Raw genomic sequence first — 17,559 nt, 5'->3', positions numbered from 1 at the left:
ATTCTTGTTGAAGAAGAAGGAGATTACTTGAATTAGCTCTATGTGTATTAAATAAATTTAATTAATTAATTTTTTAAAAAAAGAAAGTCTTGTTGAACATAAAGAGTAAAGACTGATCACAACCTTCAGTTCTAGCCTCTCTGCTAAAAATGCTACATTCAGTTCTGGGCATCAACTGTATCTTTTAATTAAAAAAATAAAAACAGCACATTCGAGAAGATGCAATAAATTTCAACTCTCAGATTAGCCATTTGCTTGCGGTATTTCACCTCGTATTTGACTAGCAGGTGAAATTAAATACATTTATTTTCAACAATATCCAATTAGTTCCAAGCATATAGCTATAAAACTGTGAAGATATACTTTGTGAAAGGTTGCCTTAAGTGCAGAGTCACAGAAGTCCACCTAAAAAAGTGGATTGTACAAATTAAGAAGAAATTCATTTCAGAACCAATTAATTAATGCCCTAGGAAATCGTTTTCCCTTAATATTTTGTACTCGTGTGATTGGGAAGATAGAAAGAAAACTAGAAAGCATTCAATATTGTTATACCTAGAACTAGAAAACTCATGAATATTGTTATATCAAAGATAATATTGAAGACTTCCCTGGTGGTGCAGTGGTTAAGAATCCGCCTGCCAATGCAGCAGACACGGGTTCAAGCCCTGGTCCGGGAAGATCCCACATGCTGCGGAGCAACTAAGTCTGTGCACCAGAACTACTGAGCCTGCACTCTAGAGCCCACAAGCCACAACTACTGAGCCCTCGTGACACAACTACTGAAGCCCACACGCCTCGAGCCCGTGCTCCACAACAAGAGAAGCCACTGCAAGGAGAAACCCGCACACTGCAACGAAGAGTAGCCCCCGCTTGCCACAACTAGAAATAGCCCGCGTGCAGCAATGCGGACCCAATGCAGCCAAAAATAAATAAATAAAATAAATAAAATGTAAAAATAATAATACTGAAATGGTGATCTCATTGATTTTTTCGATAGAGCAAATTTTTAAGGTGTACTGTATTGCTTGTGCAGAGTAACGAGGAAATATTAAAGAGAGCTGAGCTAGATGAATAGGGGTCAGTAGTCAAAGCAAGAGTGAGACACAAAGTGCTCTGAATGTCTCTGATATTTTTCTTTTTCAGAAAGAAACTGGGATTGATGAACACCATTCAAAGGCATATCAGATATTTCACAGAATCATATCCACTCTGGGAGACTGGCTAAAGGGCTATTGGTCCTGGTTTAGCTGTGAAAACAGAGTTCTCATTCAAAATTGTAAATCTGAAGTTTTTCTTTTTCACTGTGATCTTCATTAAATATAGGTTGCTTTTCCTGATTAAGGAGGGAATAAAAGTAGGGAGGAATACCAATCTGTTTTGTTGAGATATTGAAATTTTTCTCAAAAAGATGGAAGAAATTATCATTTTTTTTTAAAGGAAGACAAAACCGAAGACGCCAGAAGGAAATCAAAATCAGTACCAAGGGAGGAGTGATATGGCCGTTAAGAGGTTCTTCCCATAAACAGTGACTCATGCCTTCTGGAGAAGACACTAGGCTCATGGTTACAACTGAAAACCTGCACTTGCAGCCGCCCATCAGAGGCCACGGGCACCAAGCTCCTGAGAGACACACGTGTAAGGATGATTGGTGATGCTGCTGAGGGCTGTAGAGACAAGACGGCTGTGTGTGTAACTGACAAGACCAATGGATGAGTGAGCAGGTTTCCTGGAGGGTGACAGATGTGCTTCTGCGATCTGTCAAGTGTGGCGATCTCTACCCACCACCTCTGATTCATGTTTGAACAAATGATACCACCGGAAGAGACACAGAACCATCTTTAAGTGTTATAAATTCTAGAGCAGGAAAGGGAAGGGTGTTGACAGTTATCGTGTTAAATTTCTCCTTCCAAAATAAATTTAGATTTTCACTAAAGTGGGGTAAAGACATTGAACACTTCCTGACACTGACATGTGTAAATGGCTCAAGATCCTGTGATCTTAGAGAATTACAGGAATCTTAAGATAGCCATATACTAGAAACAGACACTGGTAGACTGAGAAACTTTAAAAATAAATCAGTGAACAACCAATTGGTTCTTAACATTTAAATAAGAGCATATCCACTTGATAAGTTACGAAGAACCATTTAAAAAGACAAAGAATATTTAGCCACAAGAGAAATGCACTGGAGATGATGGAAAAGCATGCATAAGAGAAAACACTGGTGTGAACAGATGCTACATTAAGATTGAGTGAAACAATGTATGGAGAACATCTGTCCCAGTTCCCAATACTAGGAGGGCATTCTACAAAATTTAAATTAGACAAATTTTAAATTGAATTTAAAGAAGTTATGAGAATGATGATTGTTCATTTGTTTTACCTATGTTGTATTTGGTTGGTTTTGGCTTGACCCAGGGAATAAAGGGAGAATCTGTGTGCTCTGCGTGTTACAGATTAGAAGTGGAAAAGCTCCAGAGAAACCAAACTGCAAAATCAACTTTTGGGAAGGGGACATGAGAAACACAGGGAGAAAATCACAACACAACTGGAGCTCGGTAACATAAAGGAGAAAGGAATTGGGAGGGGGATAGCGGGATGTCAGAAACTCTCTCGGGCAGAGGCAGTTAGAGAGCACCAGGCCCAGATAAAAGGAAAGAGAGAAGCGTCAGGGGGTGCTAGCGCCTGCGACAACCGGGCAGTGGGGGTTAGCGGAGGAGCTCCCTGCGCGCGATCCCAGCAACGCCACTGAAGAAGGGGTCCATGGAAAGACAGCTTAAAAAAACTTGTAAGATGACTTCGCTCGCTTGACCGGTTTCAATAGGTCAGAGCAATATCTGTCTCAAATACCAAGAGAAGATACATTTTATTCAGGCAGTTGAAACAGGGAGAGCATTTACTATGGACTGAATTATGTACACCACCCCACCCCTCCCCCAAATTCATACACTGAAGTCTTAACCCACCATGTGACTGCGTTTGGAGATAGGGCCTTTCAGGAGGTAATTAAGGTTGAATGAGAGCATAAGGGTGGGGCCCTAATGGAATAGGGCAGGTGGCCTTATAAGAAGAGGAAGAGACACACCAGAGAGTTCTGATCACACACAGAGGAAAGGCCATGTGAGGACACAGTGGGAAGGTGGCCATCTACGAGCCAGGAAGCGAGGTGTCACCAGGTATCAACCCAGCTGGCACCCTGATCTGTCATTTCCAGCCTCTAGAAATTTGAGAAAATTAATTTCTGTTGTTTAAGCCACCTAGTCTGTGCCATTTTTTATGACAACCCTAGCAGACTAATACAGCACCCAAAGGGAGCGTATCCCTGAACACGGGGAAGGAGAGGGGTTTCACAGAGGCAAGAAACAAAATTGAAGAGTGCCTTGGTCTGGCAGTGTTGCAATCTTGCAGAAAGGAGCTGGTTTTCCTTTGTGATTTGAGCTGTTCCAGCCCCTTAGAACCTATTCCTGGAAATATCGACTCAAAGAAGGAATTTAGACAGAATGGATAGGTCCTTGGGTATCAGTGAGCAAGGGTAGGGGGTTGTCGGTGGAACTCAGAGGAGAAAAATTTACACTTATACATACACTGGGTGATGTTTGATACTTTATTCAACTCGTAAGGAAGAGCTTGTTGATAAAATACAAGTGATAGGATCCTTGGAAGAAAACAGGCACATTACCTTATAATTTATCACACCAGGGAGGGAACCCTGAAAACAGGCAAGTGTGGGTTCTAATACCCAGGGGAGGTGATTTATTTATTTATTTATTTTGCGGTACGCGGGCCTCTCACTGTCACGGCCTCTCCCGTCGCGGAGCACAGGCTCCGGACGCGCAGGCTCAGCCGCCATGGCTCACGGGCCCAGCCGCTCCGCGGCACGTGGGATCCTCCCGGACCGGGGCACGAACCCGCGTCCCCTGCATTGGCAGGCGGACTCTCAACCACTGCGCCACCAGGGAAGCTCAGGGGAGGTGATCTTAAAGGTTCACGGAGAAGATGAGTGTATTCCATTTCAAAGAGCAATGGCTTTGACATCATGAAAGTTGGGTTCAAGTCCCAGGTTACCCTTCCTTACTCAGTGGCTTTGGAAATACCTCCTACCTCCTAAAGTTCAGCTTCCTAGTTTGTAAAATAGTGATAACAATGTCTGCCCTCCAGGCCTGTGAGCTACACTCCACCAGCTTAGAGTCCACAGAGCCCAATGCAAAAGGAATATTTGTCAATATTAATGATAACATACGTCATGTGTGCAAAGCTATGAACTATAAAATACTAGCAATGAAAGTCCCAAATGTTTACCATGAGGAGGAATAAACATGAGAGGAATCTTAAAAATGTTGACATTTTACAAGAGCATAAGCTTTAAAAATGTGTGCAATTAAAAGAGGAATATACAGGGGCTTCCCTGGTGGCGCAGTGGTTGAGAATCTGCCTGCCGATGCAGGGGACATGGGTTCGAGTCCTGGTCTGGGAAGATCCCACATGCCGCGGAGCAACTGGGCCCATGAGCCACAGCTACTGAGCCTGCGCATCTGCAGCCTGTGCTCAGCAACGGGAGAGGCCGCGATAGCGAGAGGCCCGCGCAGGACGATGAAGAGTGGCGCCCGCTTGCCGCAACTAGAGAAAGCCCTCGCACAGAAACGAACACCCAACACAGTCAGAATTAATTAATTAATTAATTATTTTTTAAAAGAGGAATATACAAGTTCAGAACTCATTAATGCTTGTCAAAATTACTAAAGGCAATGAAAAACGTTTTGCATATATTTATAGACAAAAGAAGACCAAAGAAGTTGCAGGTACACTCTTTATAAAGTTAATGATGAAAAGGAAAAAAGGGAAAACTGATTTTATTTTTCGTCTACCCTCCATAAAGGAGAAAAATCTTCAAATGGGAAAATGTAAAATAAAGGAATCGAAGCGCAAGATAGATGAAGGAGTTGAAAATTTCTTCCTGAAATGTGGCAAGAACTTTGTGGTCCAACTTTCCAAATTGAAGATGATGACCTGGGAGGCCCCACAGAGATAAGGAGGCACACTGATGGCAAGAGGAAAGATGCTGTTCCAGGTTTATGCTTATGATGCATTTTGGGTTTGCCTGTCCATTGAACATCCTCAATCCAAAAATGACCTGATAGGGACTTCCCTGGTGGCGCAGTGACTAAGAATCCGCCTGCCAACGTGGGGGACATGGGTTCGATCCCTGGTCCGGGAAGATCCCACATGCCGGGGAGCAACTAAGCCCGTGCGCCACAACTACTGAGCCTGCGCTCTAGACACCGAGAGACACAACTACTAAACCCGCGAGCCACGACGACTGAAGCCCATGAGCCTAGAGCCCATGCGCAGCAACAAAGAGAAGCCACTGCAATGAGAAGCCCGTGCACTGCAACGAAGAGTAGCACCCACTAGCCACAACTAGAGAAAGCTCGGGCAGCAACGAAGACCCAACACAGCCAAAAATAAGTAAATAAATTTATATTTTTTTAAAATGACCTGATATAGTGACCTATCAAATGACATTTGCTGTAAATAAAAAAGGAAGCAGAGAGAGAAAGGGAGACATATTTTCTAAAAAATCAGATTTGATACTCTATGATCAGGAATAGGCGAACACTCAAGTTTCTACTGAATTTCTGTTAGAAGAATGAAGAGAGGTGAGGTGGTTTGATCAGGCAAGACTCCACAGAGGAATGAGCTGAGGCTTGCTTTCATGAGAAGTTGTCCAGGAGGATTTAGAGGAAGTGATTGAGGGCAATTAGGCAAAGGGAACAGCAGCTGTAAAGACCAGGTGACAGAGGCTAGAGGACACTTGCAGTGGGGCAGGATTGTTAGGGAGAGAAAGCAATTAAGACAGACAAAAGGGGAAAGATAAGCAAATTCACAGGAGGAAGATACTTGTTTGCTACCTAATAAGTTTGGACTTAATATACACCTAACAATGAAATACAGCTGAGACAAGACTCGCTTTCATTTTGATAAAAACCTTAAACATTGATTAAAAACATCAATTCATTACGGCAGACACCTAAAAATATGATATATGTGTAGTATTTAAAAATACTGCATGAGTCACAGGAAGTAGTGAGGGAGGAAGGGGACAGCTGCTTCGCAGGTCTCTCAGCCAAATCAACCCTGGCAATCGCAAAGATGACAGATGCCACGGCCAGATCACCCTCACATCCAGGAAAGTGATCACGGAAGGCTCAGTTTTGCTAACTCAGAAAAAGAGGGCGCTGCTGGCATCTTCTCTAGAGAATGTGTCAGTGATTAATGATACTACATACATTCTTCTCATACTAATCTGTTTCATGTTGCAATTTATATATATAATTATATATATATATATATATATATATAAAATAGAGAGAGAAAGAGGGGGAGAGAGACAAGGCAAGCACATATCAAGTCTTTTAAGAGGTGAATATGATCATTTACAAGGCCACACCAGCAAACGACTCAGTTTTATGCATCAAGCATAGAAAATTATTGTGATCACAATTTTATTCTTAGTACCCAAAATTCTACATCATATTTTTGGTAGCCTCCTTTTTCCATTTCTGTAGTAGACATTTGACTATGAAATATTTTATCATATTCCATTTTGTGATTAGATCCTATAGGTTGCTATGAATTTAAGAAACCAAAAGTTATCTTCAGTGTTTGCTCTTTGCTTTCTTACACGTATGCTAGTTCTTTTCCAGAATTTTCTCTCTTTTGTGTGTTTTAGGAAGAACTACACATCTTATGATACTTAAAGTTGTGTTATGACATTTTACAAGGCGCGTGATGTTTTCTTAACAGTGTTATAATACAGGCTCATGTTAAAGTACAACAGTTCAAATAAGCACAGAAATCATACTCACAATGGAACAAAAGAGCCTAACTGAGCAGCTTTATAACCTTGTACAGAATTCCCTCACCACCACTTTAGATAGAATTGCTTTTATTTTAGCAATGTTCTTTTAATTAAGGCCTAAACATCTAAAACATGGCAAATGTAAATATGTATGATAAATCCTTAATTATGAGGATTGCTAAGCATTCATGCAGCTTTCTGCCTTGGAGATAGATTCTTTTTGTTCAAAATCCGCCAAAATTGAGAGATAAAAGTGAATGGATGTGGAAAATGTAAAACTTTGTTTAGAATGCCCTTCTCCTGGTAGCAGCAGCACTTTACCACATTGTCTTCTAGAGTTAAATTGTGTTTCAATTTATCTAGCGGCTTTTAAGTCAAAACCTCTCCTGCCATTTTCTGCCTTTGTTGCCGTATTCAGAAAGACTAGCACCCCGAGACTGACTAGAACGTGAGTTAACTATTGGGGATCCTGAGGTCTTCATGGCCTTTGCCTAGAAAATAAAGCACTTTGAGGTCAGAAAAGGGCAACACTGTCCCTCTGCTTGGGATGGGTTTAAACTGGATCCAGAAAGACCTCTTGCTAATATTTTTAACCCCACACACTATTTTAAAACTATACAAGAGGGCTTCCCTGGTGGCGCAGTGGTTGAGAGTCCGCCTGCCGATGCAGAGGACGCGGGTTCGTGCCCCGGTCCGGGAAGATCCCACATGCCGCGGAGCGGCTGGGCCCGTGAGCCATGGCCGCTGAGCCTGCGTGTCCGGAGCCTGTGTCCCGCAACGGGAGAGGCCACAACAGTGAGAGGCCCGCGTAACGCAAAAAAAAAAAAACCAAAAAACTATACAGGAGACTATTCTGGTATGGTAGCAAAAAAATAAAAATCTTATTATGTATCCCAACAACACTTAATTGAAAATGTGCCACCTAGGGGAATGTCTTCCATTTCTCTGCCGACATGGCCTGTTTCCCAGTCCCTACTCACAATATCTTCCAACATATGCATGCACACACACACACACACACACACACACACACTGACAACTTCCTCTCAGCAATTCATTTCCCTCACATACCACTTTGCATTTAGTTCCTTTCTTCTGTTTGGTTATCTACTGATGAACATATCTTAAAAGACAAACATATCAATATCTTTGAAAACTAAAGACAAGTCTTGAAGATCTAAATACATACTCAATCTTTTAGAACAAAGCTGTTAGTCCAGAGAGAAACTGAACTTTCTCAAATTTTCTCGAAAAATCTCTCTTTGGGGTCTGATACCCAAAGGTAATTGGTTTACATTCACAGGAAAATGTGGGGTTCTCAGCTATGGGCCACAGGGTCAAAGGTCTGTTCATTGCCATCCAAGCATCTCCCAACTCCAAGACTTGCAATAAATTCCTAGGAGAGTTTATCAATGCCCTTCAACGGACATTCAAAAAATCTCTCTTGGGACTTCCCTGGTGGCACAGTGGTCAAGACTCCACGCCCATGAAGGGGGCCTGGTTTCGACCCCTGGCCAGGGAACTGGATCCCATGTGCATGCCTCAGCTAAGACTTCGTGTGCCACAACTAAGAAGCCTGAGTGCCACAACTAAGGAGCCTGCCTGCTGCAACCAAGACCCAGCGTGAGCAAATAAATAAATAAATTTTTTTACAAAAATCTCTCTGTAGGTTATAACTACAGAGTAAGTCTGAATTAACAAAATTACAGGTTGTAGTTTGTCTTAAAACTATATGATAAATGTAATTTAGGAAAGCAATTGAATTTATATATTCACATACTGTTTCTAAACTAATATCGACCTGTGACCTCACATGTAAGTACCATATTTGCCAGTGAGGGGAAAAAAATGGTTACAGAAACAAATATGTTTTTTATAATTTAGAAACACATAACATCTTATTCTGGAGTACTGCCAAGAAATAAGAGGTACTCACTAAACAAAGTAATTAGAGCTATACGACAACTGATACATATCACACCCTTTTTTTCCTTTGTGATTTAAAAACCTTAGAGGTAAATTTCTTCACTGTTCTATTAAATACTTATAGCATTAAAAAATTTTATAGTTACTAATTTTAAACTACTTAAAATGTCAAATGTTTTTAGGCTGCACTCACTTTTCCAATTATTACAGTGGAATGACTCATTAACTGTAACATAAACGGGCTCATTTTTACCTCCAGTTATGCTGTTTCTCTGGTTTTATGACCAGAGTACCACTTTTCCGTGAACCATGACCAAAATGCACTGGGAGAGAAAAAAAAAAATGAAGCACATACTCTTCCTCTTCCAAATACCAACTCACCTCAGAAGAACTGAAGTAATAATGACAATTTGTAATGTATTTTGCATATACATTCTTTACCAGTAAGTAATACTGTAGTTTCAGGTACCACGTATGTGAATACCTTGGCAAAAGACACGCTTGCAAAAACTTTATCCTCTGAAACTGAATTGGGAAACAAAAATATCTTTACTTGTGCTAGTAGCATATCAGATATGGTGTTTACCAACACGGAGTCACCAAAACCCTGCAGTGATCAGCACCGTGGAAGGTCTAAATTCATAGATTATAAACAAGGAATGATAGTTCTAGAAGTCAAATAAATAAACACATATATACATACATGCCTAACTGAAGCACACAGCCAGACAATGACAGCCTTAGAACTCCTTGAAAAAATTCAAATGCTGGACTCTCAGACATCAAAGTTTCTCCCAAAAAGTTACTAAGAAGATAATCCAATGGTCAATGACATCTTGATTATTTAGAAATGCATTTACTGTAACTTAGTCTTATGGGTAAACTATCCATTATTTCTCAAGAAATTTTAAACTTTAAAAAAAAACTCAAAGACTTCAAATTACAATATTAATATTGTGGATGAATTATTCATTTAAGTATATTCAGTTAATTGAGGCTTTTTGATGAGTTCATTCTTCCTTTAAGGACCTTCAGTGATAAACAAAAGTTCTTCTAAAGCTCCATAATTTTTTGTCTGCATTTAGTTTAGGGCATTTATTTCTCTTTCTGAGATTTTCCTTTTTATAGGGACCCAAATCAAACTGACCTTAGCACGTGATGCTACAATTCAAGACATGTTTTTAAAGGTCTGTTTGTTAAAGAGTGTTTCTAAAAGTTCCCACCTGAAATACCCATTAAAACAACAATCCATATATTCTATGCGAATTCACCCCACCACCACCAAGAACACAGCTCAGTTCACTTCATGATCGTGGTTAATCCACGGAACATCCTCTATTTTAAGCACATACTCTATGACGGGTCCATCCTTCCTTATCATACAGTTAACTTGAAAAACTGCAATAATTCTAAATAAATACTAAACAAGTTACTGAGGTCAAGATTTCTGAGTCGATAAAAATGAAAAAATAATTAAGCTAAGCAATAATGGAAACACCAGGCCACTTAAAAAAATCAAACTGCATTATTTAATATTTCACCAGAAACAGTCACCTACAAATCTGAATACACATATCTGGGATTTATGTAACAATGCTGGATAAATTCTTATTATTCTTCCTACTGTTTTCAGGGGCTGGGTCATTCTGTAAACTTTCAGTCACAACAGAGGAAAGGAAAAGATTATTTTAAAAGGGCAGAGAAGGACTTCTTAAATAACCTGACTAATCAGTGATATGATTCGTAAGTTGATAACATTAAGGCCCCAATACGATTTATCTAAGGTAAAGGAGATTCAGATTCTAAATACAGTATCAAATTGTGAAAAAGCGGTGTTTGCAAAGCAAGACTTATATTCTATTGTATAAAAGTTCAGAACCATGTCATGCGAGTGTCACGATCTTTTATCATCTATTTACCATGGAGAGTCATGAATCCCACCATCATTCTCGTCCACACCCAGAATAAGTCACATTAAGCGAGCTAGATGAGACAGTCTTAGGCCGTCTTTGATCTGGAAATTGGTCTTTTGATAAGACAGAAATCTTCATTAGCTCTGCACCATTGTAAACACTATTATGAAAAATAAATCATTTTAACATATGGCCATTTATTTGGGGGAAAAATGCCACAGTGAAATTTCAAGGAAAAGAATTTTTAAAATATTATATTGTATCATATTTTTTAACTTAAACTTTTTAAAAAAAACACTGTAGTAAAGAGTAATGTAAATAAAATGAGGCCACTCATCAGTTCTTGGAAATGAAAATTAAATACAATTCCAAACGGACAAGGCATTTCCATAAAAATTAATTATCTTGGCATGAGTAGGTAAAAGGCACCTGCTTAATTATTATGAATTCTCAGTGGGCAGTGCTTAAGTGAAAATCTATTTTTCAATTTATTCTAGAAAGTTTGCCAATTTCAGAATTTTTAGGAAGCTGCTACTGTAAAAGTCATAGGGACAAAGGCATTCTTCCAGTAAGATGATTTACATCATACAATCAGTGATTTCAAATGCATTTTCCTTATTAGTATGGAATGGAATATTTTACACTAATGAAAGTATAAAATAACAACAGAATTTTCATTCAAAATATCTAAGCTGCAATTACTTATACACTTTATTGAACTTCTTATACTAAGGGGATTACTTGAGATTGAAAGTGTCTCTTTAGCAGCCAAAACTGCTGAAACTTTGCAAATAGTTATAAATAATTCATAACTATGGAAATAACAAGATTTCTGAAGAATAATGTCTTTAAGAAGACACATATGAAGAAGGTGCTAATGAAGGCTTCTTCTGTTATAGCTCCTGGAAATTGTAGCACTACCTTCAGCACTTCAATTCTTCAGGAATGTATTTGCATGCTAAATAAAGACTAAATTTTATCATAGCAGTATATAATTTATCCACTATCCAAGTCACATCATGATATTACGTTGTGTATTATTTAAGTCAAGGGTCAATGAACTTTTTCTATGAAGAGCAAGAGAGCAAAGAATGTTATTTAGGTCCTTGTATAACAAGAGGGAAATCAATTTTAAGATAATTTTATTGAAAAAACTAAAAATATAATAATAATTGAGTATAAATTGTTGCCATACAGGTCTACTAATGAGAAGAATGAACAACTAAAATTTGAATTTCAAATAATTGTTTTATGCCACAAAGAATTCTTCATTTAATTCTTTTCAAACATTTCAAAATGCAGTAAATCAACTATACACCAATAAAAATTAATTTTAAAATATTGGAAAAAAATGTAAAAACCATTCTTAGCTCACAGGCTACTACACAAAACAGGCAGTGGGCTAGATCTGACCCATGGGCCATATTTTACCAACCTCTGAACTAAATATTACATTATCTTACAAGTGACATTATATAATTCTATTAATTTGTTTTCACTAAAGAGGTAAATTAATTCAATCTTGATACAGAGATTGGCTTCCATAAAGGAATTGTTTGCATGTGATACAAATTCTGAAATTAATTTTAGAAAACATAAAAATGTTTTTTACTTAGGTTAAGCGCTAGGTATCACGTGGAAGTCATGTGTTTGATTCCTTGTTGGCTATTAGCTGTGTTATCTCCATAGCTGGAGGCTGCCCTTATCAGAAATGATTTGGGATGCATACTATCAGGAAAGGGGAGAGTGCACCAGATTGATGAAAACAAATCAGTATTGCTGTTAGAAAAGTGAGTCAAAGTTCAGGCTCATCTTTATATCCAGAGGTCAGCTACTTATGTATTGTAACTCGTAATTGTATTTTAACAGTACTTTACTGTTTATACTAGTAATTTTTGCTATGGAAAAGAATTTGGGTGGGGCGGAGGAGGAAAAAAAGAAAGTTTCTAGAAAGACGTACAAGGCTGAATTTGAACAATTTGAGAATCTGTCCAGTAGCATTTAGGTGGCATCCTAGAGCCCACAAGAACGATCATCTATTCAAGTCATTACCTTCATCTTTTGTTCATTTTAACATATTCTTTAGTGCTTCTTTCAGGGTAGATATCAGATACAGCCTTTATTCCAATTATGGAAAAGAAAGCACACAGTGAGAAATTAACTTCTAATTATGTCATTCATAAGCTACTTGTTAAGCATTAAATACTCTCAGTATACCTGAAGCCAGAGAGCTTTCATCACATGATCTGCAAGAGTAAAAATAAAAGCAAAACTCTTAGCTGCCTTCCGACTTAACACCTTTTCTTCTTTTACAGTGTCCACCCCTCCCCCAACAATGTCTTAATGCTCAGAAGGAAACTGTGGGTTCATAAGAGCAATTTAAAAATAAAGGGACTTCCCTGGTGGCACAGTGGTTAAGACTCCACGCTCCCAAAGCACGGGGCCCAGATTCGAGCCCTGGTCAGGGAACTAGATCCCACATGCATGCCACAGCTAAGAGTTCATGTGCCACAACTAAGGAGCCGGTAAGCCAACACTAAGGAGCCCACCGGCCGCAACTAAGCCCCAGCGCAACCAAAATAAATAAATAAATGAAAATAAATATATTTTTAAAACAATTTTAAAAAATAAAGAGATGACTCCCTTTTCAGTGCATGTATCTTACTAGCAAGTGAAGAAACCAACAACAGCCTGTGCAGCTTATCAAAGAGCAAACCCTACTAGGAGGCTCTGTCTCTAAACTTTCACAGAAGGAACCCTTCAATATAATAACACCCTGACCAGAACAAGGAGGAAAGACCTGGGGCTGGTTCAATGCTTTTGAAATGTCAGGTAGGGTGCTAATAGCCAAAGAACGTGGTCCATTCAACGTTTTTCATCTTTAGTCAGAAGAGGAGTCAGCAGACACCAAAGATGTATAAGCACATGCATCTAGTGGTTTATGCATCTTTATATAAATATATACATATGTTCACACACACACACAAAGATACAGATGAACATGTATGTATGTATGTGTGTTTGCACAGAAACCTTCTAATGTAAAGTTACTCTGTTGATTCATTAGATCGACTAACATTCAAATTAAAGTGTACCTAATCCCTGAGCTGTCCCTGGCGTATAGAGTCCTGTCCCATGAAAGCTTTCATACTGGCGGCCTTGGGCAGTCTTGGGCCGACTCAGTGGATAGCAGATTTGCTCCTGGTGAATCAGCTGTAAATAGATAGAGGGAAAATGTCTTTGTATTCACCAGAGAGACTGACCTTTAATTTCTTTTATTTTTATTCAGTTCTCCCTGACTTTAATATTGGTGTTCAAGATTGATTCAGGTTTTAATATAAAGTCTTGTCCAAAAGAATTACTGGAGCTATTATAGTACTTTAAAAACACCTACGCTGGTTGATGGTCACTTGTCACTACGCTGAATTACAACCTTGCTGGTAAACATCTAGACTTGTTCCTCCAAAAAAGATACAACACGTGGAGTACCAGGACTTGGTAATAAGGACCCTGCTTTCTTTCCCCCCCACAAAATACTAATGAAATAAAACTTGGGAAATGAATTTTTTTGTTTTATATCTACTGCTGCAAATCATACTGTCAACGTGATAGTAACAAGAAATTACTAAATGTACCTTTAATTATCTGAAGTCATTTAACTGCATTTATGACACTTTAAGACCAGTCAACTCTTAAAACATATGGTAACCAAGAATTCCAACTTTAATATTTAAGTGTTCCTAATAATTTTAAATGCTATAGGTTAAGTTAATCAAATGTTTAAAAGAGCATTAAACTACTTCCTGAAGAATAAACCAAGGCTAAAAGAACACAGAATCAGGACTGAAATTCTAAGTGTCAGGAGAGGCCCGGCCAGAGCTAAGCACCCATGAATCTTCTGCTCTCCTCAGATCTTCTCAGCAGCTCATCTTTCCTTTGAAGAAGATATATTACAAAGAAGCTATTGAATGTCGATCTGCCTTTTATTGGACTTCAAGAAAATTTAAAAGTGTAAACAACTAATAGCCCCGTCAGTCACATTAATCAATTATAAAATCAAACAGTCAGCGTATTGGAAAGACAAGACTGCCTCCAGGCCAGACTTAAGCTCTGCTTTTCTTAAGGGAAGGATGCTTCACATGATGTGCTTTATATTGTAAGAGTGACCTCTAGCGCTTCCTTTTTTGTTGAACTTCGGTAGTTGGACGATGAATGACTAACGCGTTTTCTACAAAACTTTCTCTGTATGTGTGTGTGGGGGGTCTGTGTTGTTATTGTTTGTCTGTTGTAATGTTGGTCAAATGCTGCTATGACAGCGTTCCAAGATTTTGATTAGGTGAAAATATGCACATTTTATTGACTCATGGGATTCTGACACCCCCAAGTTAAAACAGAATCTAAAACACAGTGCAGCATCCGAGTGAAGTTCTCTTCTTTCAGAGTGACAGATATACCACGCCATTAAATGAGCTAATACTGAATGGAAGCACGGAATCACAGTGGCCATTCAATGTAAGCGAGCGCTTGGCTTGTGCCCGTAAGGTCATTTATAATGTTCTTCCCGCATCAGAGTGCTTTAGAGCACTCAAGCGACGAGCCGTAGCAAATGCCTGGCTGCTGGCTTATTTGTGTCCCCCAAACCTAAACCTGCTTGAACAGCAGTGACATAAATTCCTGATCAGGCCTCATAGCCCTTTCTTGAAAAGCCGATGAGCTTTTCCTTTAAAGTCCAAGAAAGAGAGAAAAAGTTGTATTTGCTGAGCTTGTTGATCATTCATCAGGGAGGGGGAAATTCTCCCGTTGAGAGATTCGGGGCCAAATGTAACTTTTCAAACTCTTCCTTATCTCTAATAAAAAGTGGATGAAGGGACCTCTGTCAAATTATTTTGGATGATACTTAAATTAGAAATAAGGTCTTAATAAATCTTCCCTGGGACCATTAACTCAGAATCAGAATATTCAATCACAAATTTATAAAGTTAAAAATTCAAGAATAATACTTTTGAAAAAAGCACCTGAATGTATTTCTTTAAGCAAGATGTAGGAATCAAGCCCCCTCTTTCAGCAGTGCTCAAGTCTCATTCTGATGGCAGTGAGGGCACAATTCCTAATATTGAGGTTCACCTCTACCAGTGCTGCCCCTGAATCCTGCAGTACATTTCAGTTATTATCCTGGCATCATTTTAAAGATGCAGCCAGCTATCAGTCTGCCAAATTGCAAACTTCAGAAATCTAAGCTAATGTAGCATAAAGTCTGCCAGTTGTTCTCCTGTTAGACATAATTCCAATAAGATTCAGTAAACCTAAAAAAGGGAAGAAACGAAGACATTCACAGGCTATTCCATGATTAAGATGACGATTTAATGTCTTACTAGAACTTGAGTGTTCTCAGTGAATACACAAAGACGAGAGGACAAGATTCTGCTCAGAGACAAAAAGAGAAACGATACTTTGCATATTCTGACCAGACCAAGAGGAAAGACATGTGTAAACCCAGTCGTATTTGCAAGATTTTAAGTGATGCTTCATTTATAGCAATGTGCTTTGCAGCAATTCCAGCTGCAAATAATAATCATAAAAAACAACAGAATTAAAGTTTTGCAGAAAGGCCCCCTTCGAGTTCTAAATAATTTGCTGTATACTTACAGGAATTCCCAGCTAAAACCCTGTTCCAGTTTGGAGTAGATAACAGAAGTAGCGTCTTGAGAACAGCTCCGGTGACAGACCCCATGTTCGCATTTATTGGGCTCCTGCAAAAGACCTTGAGTGGCTCTCCGAGGGCTCCAGTCCTGCTCTCAGTCTCTCTCTCAGCTCTGTCTGGGTTTTCAGCACCTCTGGGTCTCTTGGTCTCTCTACCTCCTCCTCTTCCTTCTCTCTCTCTCTCTCTCTCTCTCTCTCTCTCTCTCTCTCTCTCTCTCTCTCTCACACACACACACACACACACACACACACACACACACACAAACACACACACCACAGCCCTGACTGCTCACTGAAAAGCTCTCAGCATCTTTCCGAATGAGCATCCACACTGCCGAGGCCACGCCCACTCCTCGCAGCCGTGGTCCCAGAAATTGGCAGCAGCAGCGTCCCTCCTCCAAATTCACAGCAGCGCTCAGAGCTCCGCCGTGCGCTGCTGATGAAAGCTGGACTTGGAGGCGAGGCCTGCCGCTCCTGGGCCTCCTCGGGGCTCCCTCCCCTCTCCTCTATTCTTCAATAATCCTTAACCCTTTTCTCCCCTCTGGAGATGTTCGTTGGGGGAGGGGTGAGGCGGTGGAGCCTCCTGATTTTCTGGAGGTCTTGCCTTCAGCAGAACCAGTCAACATACTGAGCTAATTCCTGATTATCCGGGAGTGCATCCAGGTAAAATTGTGTTTTGTTTCAAAACAAAAGCATAAAATGAGACAGAAATAACTAAGCAGCATTGGTAAATGGTAGCTAAAACTGTCCTTGGGGAAAATACTTGCTGTTGTTTTTCTCTGTTTATATAAAATTATCCTCTTCAGCTATGGTGCCAGGATTTTATTATGGAAATGCCTCACAAGGAAACAGACATTCCTGTTTGGCAGATATTTAAAATCATCTAGTAATAGTCTGCAAGAAATTAACATTTCTTATTTTAGTGCATCAGGAGTACAAATCCACAAACTGAATGCTTTGGATAGATCTATTTTGATGAATGCTTCAGGCTGTGAATACACAGTGGCATTCTACAATCAAATTCTTTAATAATAATTCCCAAAAGGCCCAAAAATAAAAATGATGGGATACTGAAGAAAGGGAACCCCTCCCCCAAAACACACACACACACACACACACACACACACACACACACACACACTCACACCAAACCTCCTAAAC

At 39.4% G+C, this 17,559-nt stretch overlaps 1 protein-coding gene across 1 annotated transcript in view; it reads right to left on the bottom strand.

Moving 5' to 3' along the window:
• CNTNAP4 (contactin associated protein family member 4) overlaps positions 1 to 16,846 on the bottom strand; it is a 264,709-nt gene extending 247,863 nt beyond the window's left edge. Inside the window, exon 1 of the mRNA XM_067018557.1 lies at positions 16,345 to 16,846. Within this exon, the coding sequence (XP_066874658.1) occupies positions 16,345 to 16,429 (85 nt within the window). The 5' untranslated portion in view covers positions 16,430 to 16,846. The remainder of the gene's footprint in view (positions 1 to 16,344) is intronic.
• Between the last annotated feature and the right edge of the window lie 713 nt (positions 16,847 to 17,559).

Source organism: Kogia breviceps, chromosome 18 (genome assembly GCF_026419965.1).
Source record: "Kogia breviceps isolate mKogBre1 chromosome 18, mKogBre1 haplotype 1, whole genome shotgun sequence".
Taxonomy (NCBI): Eukaryota; Metazoa; Chordata; class Mammalia; order Artiodactyla; family Physeteridae; genus Kogia; species Kogia breviceps.
This window is presented reverse-complemented; position numbering and strand designations above follow the sequence as displayed.